The following is a 19,409-nucleotide window of genomic DNA, read 5'->3' on the forward strand; positions in this document are numbered from 1 at the left end:
CGGTTAATGTACTGGCTGGCCTGGTGGTCCGGTCCCAGGATAGGGATGTGAGTTCCATCTATAGCCCCACCGCAGTTTGGGAATCCCATCGCGGCGAAGCCATCTATGATGACCTGCACGTTTCCAAGGGTCGCTACCTTTGACAGCAGTAGCTCAACGATTGCGTTGGCTACTTGCATCACAGCAACCCCCACGGTAGATTTGCCCACGCCAAAGTGGTTCGCGACTGACCGGTAGCTGTCTGGCGTTGCAAGCTTCCAGAGGGCTATGGCCACTCGCTTCTGGACAGTCAGGGCTGCTCGCATCCGGGTGTCCTTGTGCTTCAGGGCAGGGGACAGCAACTCGGAAAGTTCCCTTCCGCATTCGAAAGTTTCGCAGCCACTGCGGTTCATCCTAGACCTGCAGCACTATGCGGTCCCACCAGTCCGTGCTTGTTTCCCGGGCCCAGAATTGCCGTTCCACAGCATCAACATGACCCATTGCCACCATGATGTTCACGGCGCGGGGTCCCATGCTTTGCGAGAGGTCTGTGCCACTCTCAGACTTCATGTCCTCACCGCGATGCCGTAACCTCCTCGCCCGATTTCTCAGCATCTGCCTCTGGAAAAGGTGGACGATAAGGTGCGAGGTGTTGACAATGGCCATAACTGCAGCGATGGTCGCAGCGGGCTCCATGCTCGCAGTGCTGTGGCGTCCGCGCTGTCACTCACCAGAAAAGCGCGCGAAATGAAATGATTGCCCGCCGGCGCTTTCAGGGAGGGAGGGCGGGACTGAAGGTTGGATGACGACAGTTACCCAAAACCACCCTCGACACATTTTTTCCCCCAGCAGGCATTAGGGGCTCGACCCAGAATTCCAATGGGCAGCGGGGACTGCGGGAACTGTGGGATAGCTGCCCACAGTGCACCGCTTCCAATGTCGACGCTTGCCCCGTTAGTGTGGACTCACAAAGTCGAATTACTGCCCTTAGTGTGGATACACACGTTCGACTTTAATATCGATTCCACATGTTCGATTTAAGTAAAATCGAACTACTCTCGTGGTGTAGACATACCCTCAGTGTAGATTTTCACTTTGTTTCCTTTGGGGGCTGACGAAATTCTTGGTGGACCTGTTGGGAGTAGTAAATTTGCTTCTTGAAAGGGGCACTGTCAGTGTTAATAACTTAAATAAAAAAAGTAAGATAAAAAAACTGATAGAATCTTTTAGTTTCCTGATTTCTTAAAGCTTCCTGCTCCTCGTGGATATTTATAAGGGTTTTATTTTTAGTAAGACGGGGACAGGCTTGTTCCTTTTCTTCTCCCGCACTTGTTTCTCCCACCCTCTTTAATAGCACTGAAATAAAGGCTCCCCCCATCCCCTAAGAAACGAACACCACTCTACCTACCTCTGCTCATGGGGATGCTCCAAGGAAGCCTGGGAAGTGGTCTCAGCTGCCTCAGCCACTGTTCCTTTGTGGACCCATGTGGGAGCCTGGAGACTGAAGCAGCTTTTCTCATGTTTATTGTTCCACTAATGCCTGCAGGGGCCTAGGGTTTGAAGGGGTTTCCTAGCCCTGGCTCCTAAGAGGAATACAACCACCCTTTTGGCCACTAACTCAGGAACATCAAAAGCTCTGCTAGCAATTCAGCAACAACACCTTCTTGCAGGGCCTGTGACTGAGCATATTTTACACTAGAGCTGGAAGGTGTAAATTCCAGCTTGAGGTGACATACCAATGCTAGCTCTGACTGAACTAGTGTGCTAAAAAGGGTGGAGGTGTAATGGGAGGGGGGTGGGATAGCTGCCTGAGTACCCATTTAAGGTCTCTTGGGATCATAGTTTGGGGAGTAGCCCCTCATCCCACTGTGGCTATATGCTTTAGCCTGTTAACTTGATTATAGCTAGAATGGCTGTGTTCTCAAGCTTAAATTTACAGATTCCAGTTCCAGTCTAGGCATACCCTTAAGCTGCAATGTAAATTTTCCTTTTCCCGCACTGAGAACAGAGCTTGAGATTAATGCTAAAGTAAGTACCAGCAACTAAACAGTAATATGGTTAAAACACTGCATGTGATAGCACCAAGTAAAAAGGAAATATTTTCTTACACATCTTTAGTGACAGGGCTGTTTAGCATCATAAATACAAAAAGTTCCACTAATGTAATTTAAGTTGACAATGATCCTTCAAGTTATTTTGGGGTGTATTCCTAGCATGCTAATTATAGATCAACACTTTTAGTCTGCCCACCTTATTTTAAACTGGTGTTAACAAAAGGTGCTGCCTAAGAAAAACATCTCACATGTTCAACTGTTGCATGATGAAATTTATTAAACTGCTGGCACTGTGCTCAATGCTTCACAAGATAAAGCCTGTCCCAAAGAACGTACACTCTCAGCTGAATAGACACAGAGTGGACAGGTCACAACTGGAAGATGAAGAAGTTTTTTTTTCTTTTGGTAGCTTATGTTAAGTTATTCATTACTTGTGGGGAAACCAGAAAAAGTTAATCTTTTAGGAAGGATTTGAAGGAAGAAAAGAAAGTGACTTGGCAGAGCAAAAGCAGGAATTTTAATATTATCAAAAACAACATTTGCTACTGAATATGTGGCAATTTAAAATATCAAAAAACAGAACCCAACCCAATAAAAATAAATGGTAAAAATTTTCCTGGTAAACTAATGTATTCTACATGCTCTCTTATGAGTGGCAGTGGTGGTTGTAATCAATTTAGCTGATCGTAATGAATTATGTGCAGTTATGTAGTGCTTTTTCAGCTGTAGATCTCAAAGTGCTTTTCAAAGGTGAGTTACCCCATGCTACACTGTGGTACCTAAGGCAAGAAAGATTAAGTATTTGATCTGCATCATACATACAGCTAGTGAATATCAGAGCTGGGATTAGAAACCAGGTCTGCATCCCAGTCTCATGCTCTACCCCCTATACTTAATGGTTTCCTGACAACCTAGACAAGCTCAGGATTTTATTTTTCACCCCCTGTATATTAGAGAACAAATTGGACAACCCCATTCTTTCAAGCTTCTTTTAAGGTATTAGCCGTTGCTGAAAGCAAGCTAGCAGGGGCAGGTATGGGAATAAAAATTTGTCCACTTCTGGCAGGGCACTTTCTGTGCCCCCAGGGCCAGAGGAGCTGGCGCTCTTCCACCCTCCAGGCTGGAGGAGCTGCCTTTCCTGCTGTGGCTCCAGGGCCGGAAGAGTTGTCATCTCCGGCCCAGGAGCTCACTCTCCCTGCCCTGGCCTCTGAGTTCTGTGCCCTAGTTGATTGGGGGGGAGGGGCTTGCCGCCCCCCCCCCCCCCATTGCACACACCCTTGCAGGCTAGTGAACTCAGAGCTATGATCTGATCCACTATGGTGATTCTTACATGCTTAACTATCCCCTGCTATCACTCAGAAGGATTTACCAGTCTTTAGGGGACTTGTGTGCATAACTTGTGAACAGGAAACATCTTGTTGCAGTTAGAATCCCCAGTGACCTTCTCACTAAATTTTGTCTAGTAACCGATGTATGTATTTCATTGGGGCTTAACTGGCCTCTCTCTATGCCATCCCAATGGGGCTGGAGCACTGGGGTACCACTTCTAAGAGAGGCAGGCTGTTGCTTGCTTTTCCCCAACAATGCTGATCTGTACCACCGATCACCCATCAAGGCTTGTCCTACCTAAAAAACACTTCCTAGGAGGAATGATCCACTACTGTAATGAGAAATCAATGGGGTTACAGCATTTAAAACTTAAGCATACTAGCTATAAATGTATTTTAAAAAACTTGATTCTACTATATGTCCATCTTCATACAATACACATGCACTATTACAGCTAATGAGAAGCACAAGTTTTGACCAATGGCTGTCTGAATATGAAAATTTTCAAGCTTTCTGTATTGTTTGAAGTTTGATTTTCATCAAAACAAGCAATTGTTTCAACTGAAACTGAAAAGTTTTCAATTTTCTTTTTGTCTCTCCTGTTCCAGTGGTAAAAGGAGAGAAGAGGTTAGGGGGAATGAAAATTGAAAACCAAACTTTGCATCAACTCAAACTGAAATGAAGCTTTGTTTCAAAACTTCCATTTTGAAAGTTTTCTGACAAATGTTCATTTCCTTTAAAAATTTTCACAGGCTAATTGACATTTTTTGACTATCTCTAGTAGCATGATAATAGTTTGAACTTATCAAGCTCCTTCTGAGTCTATCAGAGCACTCAATTAACCCTCTACATCCCTCTGAAGCAGGGGAATAGTCTTCATTTAACAGATGAGGAAGCTGAGGCACCAGACCTGTTAAGACACTTGGTCAGTATCACACAAGGAGTTGAATGTACAGTGTCAAAAATGGAATATGTTATTCCCACTGGATGCAAATGCATTGAGGGAATCTGTAGTGTAAACAGGGCTCCTGAGTATATTACAGGTTCCAGTGGTATTGATGCATCAATTTGAATTACAGATTCTAATTTTTCTAGTGTAGAAAAGTCCAGGAACTCCATAGCAGAACCAGAAGTAGAATCCATATCTATTAGTTCCCATTTTTCAACCATAAGACCATTCTTTCTCCCCTTTTTGAAGAATTCTGAAAATGCATAGAGTTTAAACCACTCTGTCTTTCTGCATCTGCCAAATGAGGTATATGATTATGTGTTGCATGATTAGATGTCTATTTGGCACTCTACTGTCTGTCATCTCCTCTCCCCCAGGGCTCTTCCTTCTAAAAGTTGCACATTGCTGTATTTTGTTTCAAGGGAATCATCCTCTTTATTCAGTGCCATGAGCATTAGCCTAGTTTACATTTTCTGCCCTCAAAGGCCCTGTGTTATGTGGCAGCCTTCCTTCTGAGGTGGCCTAGATAAAATCCCTTTACAAGGGCACTTCCAGGTTTCCTGGAAAGGGCATAACAGAGACTACCATGTAAACTTCTTGGGAGAGAAGTAAGCATGAGGAGAACAGGACAAAAAAAAAAAAAAAAAAAAAAAGCATAGAGACACTTAAAAAGGTAGTGGGAAAGAAAGCAAAGAGATATTTTTCTACCACATCAAAAAAAATTGGCTTCCAAAAAATACATAAAGTGGAACACATAACTTATGAAATCACCAAATGCTCTTGGTGGAATTGCAGAATATTTAAGTAAGGAGTATTTCATTAAGTTGGTAGGTTTTGAATTTTTCAAGTACCTTGTGAAGTTATGGCTAGTTTGCATGTATTTTATTACAATTTCAATATGTGAAAATAATTAAAGTTGTACCATAGGTACAGCTTTTTTTTTTTTTTTTTAATGAAACTGAAGTTTATTAATTCATCTCCAAGCATTCAACTGTGGTTCATTAGCAAGGCACCACATTCAGTGATGGATTTTACTCTGTGCTTATTTCTAAACTCACTGCTACAAGACCCAGTGCAGACTGGTAGTAAGTTAGTAAAGAATTTTAACTTCAATTATGCAGAGCCGTAAGAGAAGCCCCATCACTTGAAACATTTAGAAGTAGACAAGACAAAGCTGTGAAGGAAAAGGGCACAGGGATGGATTAATTGACCCATTACATCATTTCTATCTCCAACTTCTAGGATTCTATGAAAATATTTTTCATCCTCTTCATTGGTTTTCCATTCCACCCCTGTGCTGTATAAACCTTTATCAAGCTGACATTTACATGGTTTATTTTCCTAAATGGAAACATTCATCAGTATTATTCAAGTAAGGTGATGATGACATTGTCATCTTTTCCTTGCCAAAGCATTTCACCTTCAAACTGAACCAGCCCATATTTTCTTGCTCTCAGCAGGATTCCCACTACTTTATTGGAAATAGTCACATATGTTTCAAACAGCTGTCGGAATGTCACTCTTACATTTCCATCTTCTCCTTTCTCCCCAATATTTCTCATGATCAAGCATAGCTCTTCCACTTCCTTTCCCACATGTGTGTGGGCATCTTTCCCTCTTTGCTCTGTTTTAGACCCTTCAGGTGGTCTTCCATAGATGGGATCTCCTCTCTGGGGATGCACAGACTTAATCACGGGCTTGCTATCATTGCTGAATGGATTCTGTCTCTGATAATCAATGTGATCTTCTGCCCAGCTCTGCCAGCTTCTCCTCAGGTCACCTACAGCAGTGAGTTGGGTTCTGGTGGCTCTAGCACTCTGCCCTTTGTTTTCCTCCATCTCTCAAGAATGTTTTGTGGCATCCAAGCAGGAGTCAAAGCAATGCACTGCTAGAACAGCAGCTTCCTGTATGCACTCACAGCTGTGGAGGAAAACAACACTTTACATTCATATCGCTCTTATCTAAAGATCCTTAAGTGCTTATATAAAATATTCTAATAAAAAAATGAAATAGTTTCTGGGTCTTTTCATCTTCTTACAAACCCATTCACATCTTGTAGCAGATGTAGCACCCAAAGCCCCCCTACCTCCACTTCTTTCAATTGTACAACTGCATGAACTGAAAATAACGGTCCTTACTCGGGCAAAAGTCCTGGTGATTTCTATGGGAGTTTTGCCTGAGTTAGGGCTGGAGGCTTAGGCCAAAGAATACTGTAAAAATCTGAACATGTCATTATGTCTGCTCCTAACTCAACAACAATCAAGAACATAAAAGAACCCTAATTAAATAATTGAAGTCACTGAAATAATGTAGGTCCATAAATTAAACAAATTAAACTTTGAGTCTGTTACAGGACACATTTCCTTCAGTTTCCAGACAGATATACCATATAGCCCAGCAGGCTTAGGATCAATACAGTATAGCCTTTGTGAAATAAAAATGCATTATAATATTTACTTACTTTTTCATGCACTTGCATCTTTTATAAAGCTTTCACCCTCTGTAGCACAGACCATACCCAAATAATCTGTTCTGCCACTGTATTTGTTGACCTGTTCAATGCAGCTGCCTGCTGACAGACAACAAAACGAACCAGTCATCAAGCAACAGCCCACCAATAAGTGCTAAGGGGTGGGGATTTTCTCTCTTCTACTTATACACTTAAGGTGGACACACGAACCATGCTTTGAAGATTCCCAAAGTTGATGTTAGTTACTCTTTACAGAAAACATTATCCCCTCATTTGTGACATGCCATACACTGATGCACAGTGTATTAAGGAGGATTTCAGTGGTCACACAGGCTGAAAAGGAAATGGAATCCCAACAAATATTGATATCTACAAGTATGCACTTCAAATAACACTGAAGCGTGTAAGACTAGAGTAGATGGCACTCCCTTAATATGCTTGTGCTGTACAGCAAAGTCACGGATGCCTGCTAAGGAAAATGTGCATTGCAGCACTGCAGTCAAAAGAAGTTTTGCATGTGGGAAATGATATACATGGGCTGTCCTAGATTTCATTTCAAAGAAAAGAAAAGGATAAGATACATGGAACCAGCTCATGTGCAGCTATAATTATTTGATATACAGAAAGATCATGTGTAGTTGTCCCGCTTATAGAGATGGATCCGTTTGTATTAGTCTTTTCTTTATACCAGCCTTATACTTTGGCTGTTAAAATTAACATACTAGGTCCATCCTATACAAGAGAAAAGCTGTAGGTGTTTTCCCCCCAGATGGGGTTGGGGTGGATGGGTTAATTACTGTTTTAATTTACAGTAACACAAACCTGATCAGTTTGATAACAATGCATGGGAAGATGTTTTGAATGTTCTCCTATAACTTAAAAGTTAAAATTTCATGGCAATCTGTCTATGAGCAGACTGCAGTGCTGCTTCTAGTGAACTCCGATATAGAAATACTCCATTAATAATAAATAAGAATGGCATTCCCAAATTGCTCCAGTGCATTGTAATGTGTAAACTTCAATACCAATTATAATGAATTTATGCTCACAATGAAGTATTTCTGGGTGGAAAAAGAATGACTTCCCTAAAACATTTTTACTATAAATGGTTTTGGAATTATGCATGGGGGATTTTTTTTTTAAATAACACAACGGTTGTGAAATATAATTTAGAAAAACAACAGCATGAGTTAAATCATTGTTCATCAGAAGTGTTTTGAGGATTTCTCCTACTCCCATTCAAACTCGTGATCATTATAAGATCCCATGATACTTGCTACAGGAGAAGGGGGTGTTAACTCCACTGTACTGGTCAAATTCCAATTTGGATAATTACATACTGCTTACCTAAAATTTGCCCCGTAGGCTGAAAAGAGGGATTGTTCTTCATTTCCCTTTCTAAAATCAATTATGCAATGTTGTTGGTTTAATATGGCTGTCATATTCCATCCTCAAAACAGCTACTTTTCAATAGTACTGTAGAGAAATGGTTTATATATAAAATATAATATAGAATCTGTAAAATTGTTTGGATTCTTTCAGGATCAAACATTCTGTATAAATCATAGCTATTAGATGTGCAGTCACAAGCAGAATTGAGCAGCACATTCATTACAGAGACTCAGCTTGTGCTTTTGTTTGGCATTTACAGTGAAAATGTGAAAACAAAATTTTATGAGATAATACTAACATGATGTGTATCTGTGTTCACATGTGCATGCAGTTGGTTCATATTTAAAATACAATAGAAATATAAAAGCTTATCTGGTGCTATTTGCATGAGGGGTTTAAAATTTTAAATCTCCCCCCGAAACAAGATTATTTGTTTACTCTCTTAACCCATTTAGAAAACAGTATAATTGGAATACAGTGAAGTATTCAGAGTTCCTGACAACAGAAAGCAACACACTCCATAGATGAGACGCATGTGAAGAGAAAATCATCTCTTCAAAGAGCTTAATTTTAAACAATGGAACAGATAACTCCTACTTACAAGGTGCCAAGACAGAGACTAAATGGCTAAAAAAGCTCAAATGGGTCAGATTGGAAAAATAAAAGTGGTGACCTTCTGCTAATCTCTTCCTGCAACCCCAGACTAGCTGGATGTTTCTGCTGAAATCATTAGCAGTGAAACTGTTAACAATGTTGATAAAAAATGTGTCAAAATTAGGTTTCAGCATTAAGATATTGAGACAAAGGGGGCTAGCTGACATCTCTCAAAGCTGTTCTGTCTGTAGACTCAGACAGACAGTACTGCCTCAGTTCAAATTTGGAGTATTTTCTTTGAGATTATAAGGGCTAGACATTTTTAAAGTGAAAGTTTAAATTCTGCAGAAACCAACGAGGTAACCACAGAAGTTCTAGTGTAATGCATCAGCCAACAGCAGCTCTTTCCAACCTCTGAACACAAATATATAAAGAATGCAGTCCATGGAGCGCTTATAAGTCATGAGCAAGATCTTAAAATCTACAAGGAAAGCTATCATATGACAACAACAACAACAACAAAAAGCTGGAAAACAAAAGTTAAGTGTTGAGTTGGTCTGGTGCTAATAAAAGGCTTAGTGAAATCTGGATAAGCTAAACCTTTCAGTCAGCAAAATAGAGACACCAGCCAGTAGGGAATTACAGTAATCACACCTAGATGTTGGAGAGGGGAACCCAAAACAAAGGAAAACAAATCTTCAAGAAAAATACAGAAAGAAAGTTTGCCTTTTTTGTCCACTGGGTCCTCATGTCTGTCACAATCCTGAATATCTCTCCATTTTTTCCATCTCCATTCACTTCCCATCCTCACAACTCTATGCAATGGCTACTGTCCCCTTTGGTGTGGAAAAAATGATTGCAACTCCCTTCAGAAACTGTTGATGCTTTCTAGTCCATCTTTTAGATAGAGCCACTCCTTAATCAGCTGGAGGGGTCAATGGTGAGCAACATGAGTACTCCTGCCCTCCAGAGGGGAAAGCCTCTTGCCCTCAAGACCATTTCCAACCTCTAAGGTAGTATTATTTTGTAACATTTGTATGTCACATCATTAAAGTTGGTAGTGCTGCCCAAAGCATTTAAAGACAGTCCCTTCCACCTAGGGCTGAAAACAGCTGCCAGAATCAGAAAGCTAGGTAAATGGGTGGGAAGTTTTTGAAACAATTCCCTAGAGTACATAGGGCTTAAGAGAGATAGGATGTGAAATTGGGACCAGAAATGGAAGTCGGGTCTCCTGCACTGCCAGAGTACTACCTATAGACCACGGATGCTGCCAAAACCATCTTGCTTCTAATTGATTCCCAGGGTTTTTTTTCTTTTTTTTTTCTTGGTAGGTCAGTACTGGAGTGGAGAACAATGTATATGTATAAAGCATCTTCCATATTCAATATATTACAGAGTATTTTACAAAACAATATATAGTGGTAGTGAAACAACTACATAGGCGAGCTTAACAGCAGAGGCTCAAACATAATTTTGGACATTACGACCTGCTTCCCTGAGATGGGGAGAGAAGGCTGTTGGCCACGGCACTAGACATAACCCATATCTTTTTGAAAATTGCAATTGGATATTTAGGGTCTACTTGGGCATCCAACCAGGAATAAAAAGAGGCATTTTAGCTACATAATTTGTCTTATACTTAGATTGTAGGCTCCCTAGGACATGGCCCATCTTTTTGTTCCGTTTGTCAGTGCCTAGCACACTGGGGTCCTGGTCTATGACTAGGGCTCCTAGACCCTACCACAATACAATAACAATCTCTTTTCTGAAGCTCCCTTTCCCAATGCTGCCCTGCAGCATCAGTGTGGCAGGGTCCCTTCCCAGGGCATGGCACAGCGTGGCCCCACATGCACCCTACCCGCAGTGACATACTTGCAGGCAAGAGTACTTAAAGTAACACTCCTCTTCCTGGGGTTCAATTGAGTCCTTATGAAATACCACCTCCTTTGGCCTTTCAGGCCTAAACCCTTCCTTCCTGAGGTTCCCAATTTCACCCGAGCCAGCCAGCGAGCTCTGTCAGACCCCACATCAGCCCCTGGCCTCTCTGGAGAGTCTTTTCCACAGGCCTCCTGCTGCCCTGGGCACTGGACTCACACAACCCCACCGCTCGGAGCTCCCCGTCCCCCGGGCTCTGCTCCTTCCCCTCCCCAGATAAGGGATCCCCCAATGGGGCTGCGCTCACGTTCAAACAGCCCCCGCCCCCGTTACAGACCCGCTGCACGGCGCCTCCCCTCTCCCCCGCAGCCTCAGCTGGGGCTGGCTTTAGCCTCGCAGGGGGCCGCTCCGGTTAACACCTGCCCCCGCCCCAGCGGCTCCCTGAGCACCCCTGTTGGGTCAAAGGAGTCGCGTCACGTCACGTCCAGGGGGGTGGCCCCTTGCAATGGGGGAGGGCTCGGGCTCCCCCAGATCCCGTCAGATTTCCGTGGTGGCGCGGCCGGCTCTTCCCCTCGAGTCTGGCCGCTGTTGTGACCGCGGCCGGCCGGCGGCCGCAGACGTGAGCCCGTAACGGGCCAAAGCGAGGGGCCACACTCGCCCCAAGGCCCCGCCCCGCCGCGCTTCAGCCTGCACGAGCCCCCGCCCACCCCAGTACCCCTGGCTCCGCCCTCCCCCGGCGGCGCATGCGGAGTTGGGCGGAGCACTCCATGGGTTCTGGCGGGGCTATGGCGCGCGGGCCGCTGCCGTACTACCTGCTGCTGCTGGCGCAGGAGAACCTGGAGTTCCGGCTGCCGGTGAGAGCCGGGGCGCAGGGGGCGGGGCAGCTCCTGCTGGGTACGTGCCTCCTGCGGGGCAGGAGCTGGGGGGTACCTCGTCCCTGAAGCACCATCGGTGTGTGCGGGCGGGCGGGCGTGCAAACCTCAGCCCCCCCGGCCCGCTCCCTCCCTTGCCAGCGGCCCCTGCCCCGCTCGTGGGACAGGCTCCTCTCTCGCTTTCCCCCCTATCGCGGGAGGGAGGGTTGTTGTGACTCTCTTTGGGGACTGTGCCGTCCCTCCTAGCCTGGCATCGAGCTGGCTTGTGTGTGCCCCGTTGGCTGAGATGGCCCCACAAGCTTGCTTGTCTTTTCTGTATGTGGGTTAGCGGAGGGAATCGTCCCAGCTCTGCCCTGCAGTCATTAAACGTGAACCCAGCAACAGGGAGAGGATAGGTCCAGCAATGGCTATTAGTCAAGATGATTAGGAACACAACAACCCCATGCTCTAAGTGTCCTAAGTCTCTGACTGCCAGATGCTGGGACAGGCCGACAGGGGATGGATACTGGGCTAGATGGACCATTGGTCTGATCCAGTATGACCATTCTTATGTTCTAACAAACATGGAGTCTTTACAGAATTACGGATGTACCATTTCTGTTGGTGTCTTGTCCCCAGAGGCATAACTGGTTGCAAAAGCTGAGTAAATCTAGTAAATTGGATTGAATTATCCTGCTGAATAGTTTTAGCAGGTGTTTGATTGGTGGGTTTTAGTTATCTAGTGGCTTCTTTCAGGCATAGAAGGCCTGCAGAGTTTCTTGTGAAATTGCTACGTGTAGAAATGTGCTGTTTGTAGCAGTTAGTGATACGTATAGATCGTAAGAAACAGCTTCTGTAAAAAGATGCTACTTTATTTGTACATTGGTGGTGTTGGTGATGGTGTTATTGACGGGGAAAGGGATGAGGTTTATATAGTCAAATTTTAGGCACACTAAGTAAGCAAAGCAACAAAAACAAAGCAAACCCAACTGTCTCATAGGGTGTATCTACACAGGAATAAAAAATCTGTTGCTGGCCTGGGTCAGATGTCTCAGGCTTGTGGGGCTCAGATTCCGGGGCTGAAAAAGAAATTCGGGCTCGGGCTGGAGGGTCCCAGAGCTTGGGCTCCAGCCCGAGTGTGGACATCTACAGAGTGATTTCTAGTCCCACGAGCCCATGTTAGCTGACCCAGGCCAGTTGTGGCCATGCCACAGGTCTTTTATCCATAGATACACACCCATAGATACATATAAAAAGAGCGAGGAGCAAAAAACATACATGAGTGTATTTTTTAGCTCTACTGAATATATCTTCATTGGCTGTTTCAGGGCACAGAGTGTCTTGTCTTCTCTTCAAACTTCTGTACCAGGTAGGATTTTCAGAGATGATTAAGGCCACTTTGAAGTTTGGAATTATGTTTGGAAAGCAGCTAGCACACTGTGGGCACTATTGGAAACAAATACAGTAAAAGCTGTGTTATCTGGCACTTTACCAGCCGGAAAGCTTTAGAAACTGGCATTTTGGGAGGGGTTGCGGGGTGTGGGCTCTGGGAGGGAGTTTGGGTGTAGGAGGGGGCTCGGGGCAGGGGTTTGGGGCATGGGAGGGGTTTTGGGGTGCCAGATCTGGGCGGTGCTCACCTCAGGCAGCTCACTGCAAGTGGCGACCTGTCCTTGCTGCTCCTAGGTGGATGAACGGCCACAGAGACTTTGTGCGCTGCCCCCCCCCCCACCCCGATCGCTGGCTCCGCCTGTGGGCAGAGACAGCGCACAGAGCTGCTGGCTGTGCCTCTACCTAGGAGCAGCAGGGATATGTTGCTGCTTGTGGGGAGCCGCCCGAGGTGAGCACCGCCCAGATCTGGCACCCCAAAACCCTTCCCTCACCCCAAATCTCTGCCCCACACCCCTCCCACGCCCAAACTCCTTCTCTCTTAGTTAACCGGAATTTTTGACTTATCAGCATCCCCTATTCCCCCAACATGCCGGATAACAAAGATTTTACTGTAATTATAAACTCTCCTTTTTAACATTGTCAGGAAACGTCACCAACCCATATGTAATATCTACTCGTGTACCCATGTGGTCCCATGACTACTATGATCATAATGAAACAACTAATGGCATTTTATTCACCTTGTGCAAGCTGGCGAGTAACTCGCTTTTGGAAAACTCTAGCATCCTCTTAATTTCTATAGAAAATAGAAGGGGAAAATGGTCATAAAAGCAGTCTTACTAAAACAGTGGATGACTAGCATTATCCGGTGATTTTGGGGAATACTGAATGACTTCTTCCTTTTGTCTTCCATCCCCATGTAATTCTCAGTCCATAATAAAATGTAGGCATATGTATTTATAAGGATACTTTTGTGAGGGTATAGGTAGTCATCTGTTAGAAAATGAATGTGAAGTTCATCCTTTCAGGATATTTATTGATATGGATAGATCTCCAAGAGAAGTATCTTGAGAAACAACAGAGACATCAGAGATTGAAAGCCTATTCTAGTTCATTATTCTCTTGTTCCTTAGTATTTAATGGTTGCTCTGGGATTCATAATCTTCCTGCTTCAGTTTACAGTCTCTAACTTCAGTTACTATGGAAAATGCATCCAACAGAGCAAGTTATCAAGATCTCTGTAAGCAGAGAAGGAAGCAGAAAGAATGGACTCCTGCCATTGTTTTCCTCAAGAGGGACTTGCCTCGCTAATAATACACTTGAAGCTTTCTATGACTAGACCCATTACCCAGAATTCAGTTATAGTTATAGTGAGTGTACAACCATGTTAAATATTAGGAATTCCAGAGAGAGGTAAGTATAAAAATGAAGCACACTGGAGCTTGTCAAAAATTAGCCTAATCATTTTATCCTAATCCCATTGTGCATTGGATAACTAATCAATGGATTACTGCTATCAGAGGGTACTTTTAGGCTGTAGTAAAAAAAAAAAAGTTCATTTTCCAAGTGGAATATTTAAGTAACATTTAAGTAGTCATTCGCTACCACAATGTCAGATTTTTCTCCTCTCCTAAGATTTTTAATAGTTGGCTCCTCCTATGAATTAATATTGGACATAAGAACTATCATAACATTGTTGTTGAAGTCTCTTTGAAATTTTGTTTCTAGTATAAAGTTATTGTAGATGTAGTATGTGAAATTATGGTATGGGAACAATACTTCTGTTTTCTAAAAATTTTTTGTCCTTCAATGTTTTCATTGTAGGAGATAAAGTCCTTGCTCTCACTTTGTGGTGGACAATTCAGCAGTCAACAAGAAATTTGTATAAATGTAAGTTGAGTCCAAATGTTTTACTTGCAAATATATATATTGGCTACTTGCGATAGATTGACTTGACTTATGTGTTTTCTTTGTATTATCTTTATTCATTTTGAGTAGCTGATCAAATTTCAAAGATGCTTGGGAGAAGAGAGCATTTTCCAAAAACTGTCATTGGTGGAGTTTGTGGCGGCCTTACATTCAATTTTATGGCATTTCTGTGTGTGTTTGTGTGCATGTAACGCAAAAACTTTTGAAATCTGTATCCAGTCAATACCAAAATTTTAGGGAACACTCTAAACATCAGCTGTCAGAACCCTATTGATTTTGGGGAGAACTGGAAGACCAAAAGAGGGGGAAATGGAGGGCATGTGGTGCTGCTGCTATATTTAGCACAGTCACAGCTTCAAGCATTCTGCAATTGTCTATAGCTCAAACAACTCGTTGATGGCAACCATCAACACTGTCCAGCATAACAGTACTCCTACTCATCCTCCCAAGAGAGTTTTAAATGCTGACACCCTGAATGACTTATCTCACAGACAAATAATGGTATGGGGGGAAGAATGGGAGACCCTGCTATAGGAGGAGTGGGGGGCACACAGAGCCCCTGGCAGGGAAGAGGAGAATGGGAGACCCAGGAATAAGGGGAGGAGCTATGGGGGGGGCACACAGAATCCCCAAGTGATGGAGATTGGGGGAACCTCATATTGAGAATGGGATACACGGAGCCCCTGCCATGGGGGTATGGAGGTTCACACAAATTGAATGGGGGGGATAATAGGAGACCCTAATGGGGGGGGGAAAGAGGGAAATGGGGGGTGTCACAGTCTGAAGTGATTCACGACCATGAGTGCCAACCTCGGGGCAGACTTTCAAAAAAGGGCAGAAACCCTAAGTTGGTTGTAAGTTCTGTAATTAGATTTCACCAACCCAGTAATAAACATAAACTCCTGAAGCACTGTAACAGTCTTATGATGGAGTCACAGACAGTGCCCTTGGGCATTCCAGTCTATCTTGTCACCCAGGCAAGCTGGACTATGTGATAGATCAGGGGTGGGCAAACTATGGCCCGCCCGGGCTGCATCTGGCCCTCCAGACATTTTAATCTGGCCCTTGAGCTTCCGGCAGGGAGCGGGATCCGGGGCTTGCCCTGCTCCGGTGCTCCAGCCGGGGAGCAGGGTTGGGGGATTGCCCCGCTCCGCGCGGCTCCTGGAAGCAGCAGCATGTCCCCCCTCTGGCTCCTACGCATAGGGGCAGCCGGGGGCTCTGCAGGCTGCCCCCACCCCAAGCGCCACCCCCGCAGCTCCCATTGGCTGGGAACAGCGGCCAATGGGAGCTGCAGGGGCGGCGCCTGCGGACGGGGCAGCGCACAGAGCTGCCTGGCCGTGCTTCCGCATAAGAACTGGAGGGGGGACATGCCGCTGCTTCTGGGAGCTGCTTGAGGTAAGTGCCGCCCAGAGCCTGCACTCCTGATCCCCTCCCGTGCCCCAAACCCCTGCCCCAGACCTGACCCCCTCCCAAACCCCTCGGCCCCATGAGTTGGAACCTGTTCTGCCAGCATCTTGGGGAATAGAAATTGTATGGCGGGCCACGAATGCTCACAAAATTGGGGTTGGGGTGCAGGAGGGAGTGAGGGCTTTGGTTGGGGGTGCGGGCTCCAGGGTAGAGCCAGAAATGAGGAGTGCAGGAGGGGGCTCTGAGCTGGAGCGGGGGAGTGGGGTGTGTTTGGGGGGTGAAGGCTCCAGATGGGGTGGAGGCGGGGGCTGGGGATGAGGGGTTTAGGGTGCAGGAGGGTGCTCTGGGCTGGGATTGTGGGGTTTGGAGGGCGGGAGGGGGATCAGTGCTGGGGCAGGGGGTTGGGGCATAGGGAGAGGCTCAGGGGTTTAGGCTCTGGGTAGTGCTTACCTCAAGCGGCTCCCGGAAGCAGCGGCATGTCCCTTCTCTGGCTCCTGTGTGACAGCGCGGCCAGGTGGCTCTGCATGCTGCCCTGTCTGCAGGCACCGCTCCTGCAGATCCCATTGGCTGTGGTTACCGGCTAATGGGAGCTGCGGGGGCAGCATGCAGAGCACAGTCCCCTGGCTGCCCCTACACGTAGGAGCTGGAGGGGGGGCCATGCCGCTACTTCTGGGACCTATGTGGAGCAGCCCCCAACCCTGCTCGCCGGCTGGAGCGGGGCAAGCTCCAGACCCTGCTCCCCAGCCGGACCTTGAGAGCCGGATTAAAACGGCTAGCAGGCTGGATTCGGCCCATGGGCCATAGTTTGCCCACCCCTGCTCTAATGTCTGCTTTCTACCCTTCATGTGACGTCTCAAGATAGAACTGTTGAAGGGTAGTTGCCATACATGCTACTGACTATAATCTTAAAAGAAATAGTGCCATCTACTGGAAGTCTGTTGCTTCTTTCTAAAGCAGTTGAGCGATGAGAATTGCTAGAATTGCAGTAGCTGGAGTCCTGATTGGATTTGGGTTTTTTCTCTCTGAATCTAATGTGTGAATGTCTAGAAAAGTGAAGGTATTAAATTTTAGTCTTAGCAGTTACTTAAAACAAAACAAGGATAACTAAATGTAAATACAACTGTCAGGTTATGCTTCTACAGGGTTCTTTGAGGAAGGATGAATAAACAAGTGGACAATCTACTATTTTGCACTATCTACACATGCTCTGTCGTGTGTGTGTGTGTGCGCGTGCATTCCAGCTACTCTTGTTTGACCTCAAACTGAGTATTACCTCCTCATATTTATACAGCAGTTAACATCAGAACCAGAAAAAAGGTGTTCTTGTACCTTTGATTGCGTATTGTAATTTTATATAGGTAATCTTAATTGTATAGTGTATCTTGTGATATCCTCTTCTTAGCACTCGGATTTCTCTTACTGTCTTTTTATTTCAGTCTCCATTTTGGATTCTCAATATTCCTTCAGAAGAGATGGCAAGAGGACTAATGAAAAGGACAGTATGTGCAAAGTAAGAGTTACAAATTACATACACCTGGGCAACATGTTCAGCTATTTTGTGGCATATATTTTTACATGGAATCTTTATTTTTAATTTCAAGATTGAAACTTTGAAAATGTGTACACATTGTTGAAATGAAATATGACCGATTGAAAAGAATCGGTCTTTATTCTTTGGTTTCAAGTCTCTTTAGCGGTCTTATCCTGTGTTCTTCATTGCAGAGTACAATACTTATTTCTTCACATTGACAACCTTGTGGCAAATTTGTTTGGACACCTTGTGTCATGTTAAGTTAGTGACTTTTTTGAAGGAGAAAGGGGAGAGATATTTTTAATCCGTTTGGGTATATTTTTATTTTTACATCAGTTGTAAGTGATAGATAAGAGTTAAACACTGAATTTAAAAAAAGAAGGGGTATAGAGTAGCTGCTTCCTGGCTTCACTCTTCCACTCCTGAATGCTGAGTCCTCAGCCTGTGGAGCTGCAGCAGAGAGCCTTCCAGCAGGTCCTAGGGAGGGGGAAGTGTTCCAGGGAGCTAGTGCTATTCTCCCTTAAGATGAGGTCTCCTTGTTTTGGAGAATACAGCCCTACATGCTTTTCAAACTGCAGAAGGCTGTGTCCATTATATGGCACTTTGCAGACCAGACTCAGTAGTCTGGGGGCTGAAAAGAAAGCCTTATGTCTTTTTGACTGTCGATTGCATCATGTATTCAGTTTCATCTATGCTGGGCCATGAGTGTGCTCATGCAAATGCGCCTTTATATGGTAAAATATAGTTGTATGTCCTTTGGGGATAAATTCTGGTCTACTTCAAACAACAATGGGAAAGGAAATTGATTTGTTTTCAGCAAAATGTTTTTTGAAATTCACCTAAGTGGTAGTGATCTTTTATAAAGGGTGCCTTCAACAAATGTATTTCTAATATTAAATAACAAAAGAATAATTAAGGATATCCCTTAGAAAGAATGAACCTGGTATAGCTGCTCGTATTTTTTTCACCCATTGTGCCCACACACTAGTTTTAGTATAAGGTTGTTGATGGTTTTCCAGGTTGCTAGCAATGAAGGTGATTAAGTACTGTACTTGGAAGCACTATTAAAAAACCCCAACACCAGCAACAAAAAAACGAATGACGAGGTCTTTGACAACAGATAGATAAATAGGTGAGATGTGGGCCTAACGCCTTTTTTAAAATATCCCTCTAACATTACATCAAATGACAAAGATTAATATTCAGTTCTGCTTAATGCAGTTTATACTGTCAGCATTTCTTTAGCTCTTACTCTGAGTAATTTAAAATCTCACAGTAGATAGAAACACAGATGCTGTGAGAAGAAATAGCAGACTGTTCAAAAATGTCCTATTTTCCAGGGGAAATGCAGATTACAAATTTAGCTTTAAATAACACTTTCAGGAACTGAATACATTAATAAAATGACTTATTCTGAGTGGCTTTTGTTGCTGCTTAATAAAATATAGCTCATTTGCATGTCAGTTTGAGCTAACTAGAACCTTTGAGCATTTTGAAGAATTTCCTTAAGATGTTAGACCCTGATCTTTGAAAATAAGGTGCTGTGCAGTGACTAATCCTTAGATATTTTGTAAGAGTTCTTAACATGTTGTGTTCTGCAAATGCACCATAAGAACGTATAGCAATATATGGTACCATTAAGGTTCCTGGTACTGAAAAA

General features: G+C 44.2%; 1 protein-coding gene across 6 annotated transcripts in view; it reads left to right on the plus strand.

Moving 5' to 3' along the window:
• Positions 1-11,385: 11,385 nt before the first annotated feature.
• TRMT11 (tRNA methyltransferase 11 homolog) overlaps positions 11,386-19,409 on the plus strand; it is a 47,431-nt gene continuing 39,407 nt past the window's right edge. For 3 of the 6 annotated variants that reach the window (XM_065400955.1, XM_065400956.1, XM_065400957.1), the window contains exons 1-3: positions 11,414-11,496; positions 14,707-14,772; positions 17,655-17,728. In XM_065400955.1, the coding sequence (XP_065257027.1) occupies positions 11,428-11,496; positions 14,707-14,772; positions 17,655-17,728 (209 nt within the window). In that variant the 5' untranslated portion in view covers positions 11,414-11,427. Of the gene's footprint in view, positions 11,497-12,821; positions 12,863-14,706; positions 14,773-17,654; positions 17,729-19,409 lie in introns of all 6 variants that reach the window. The other 3 variants (XM_065400958.1, XM_065400959.1, XM_065400953.1) reach the window with 2 other exon arrangements.

The sequence above is a fragment of the Emys orbicularis genome, chromosome 3, assembly GCF_028017835.1.
Source record: "Emys orbicularis isolate rEmyOrb1 chromosome 3, rEmyOrb1.hap1, whole genome shotgun sequence".
NCBI lineage: Eukaryota > Metazoa > Chordata > Testudines > Emydidae > Emys > Emys orbicularis.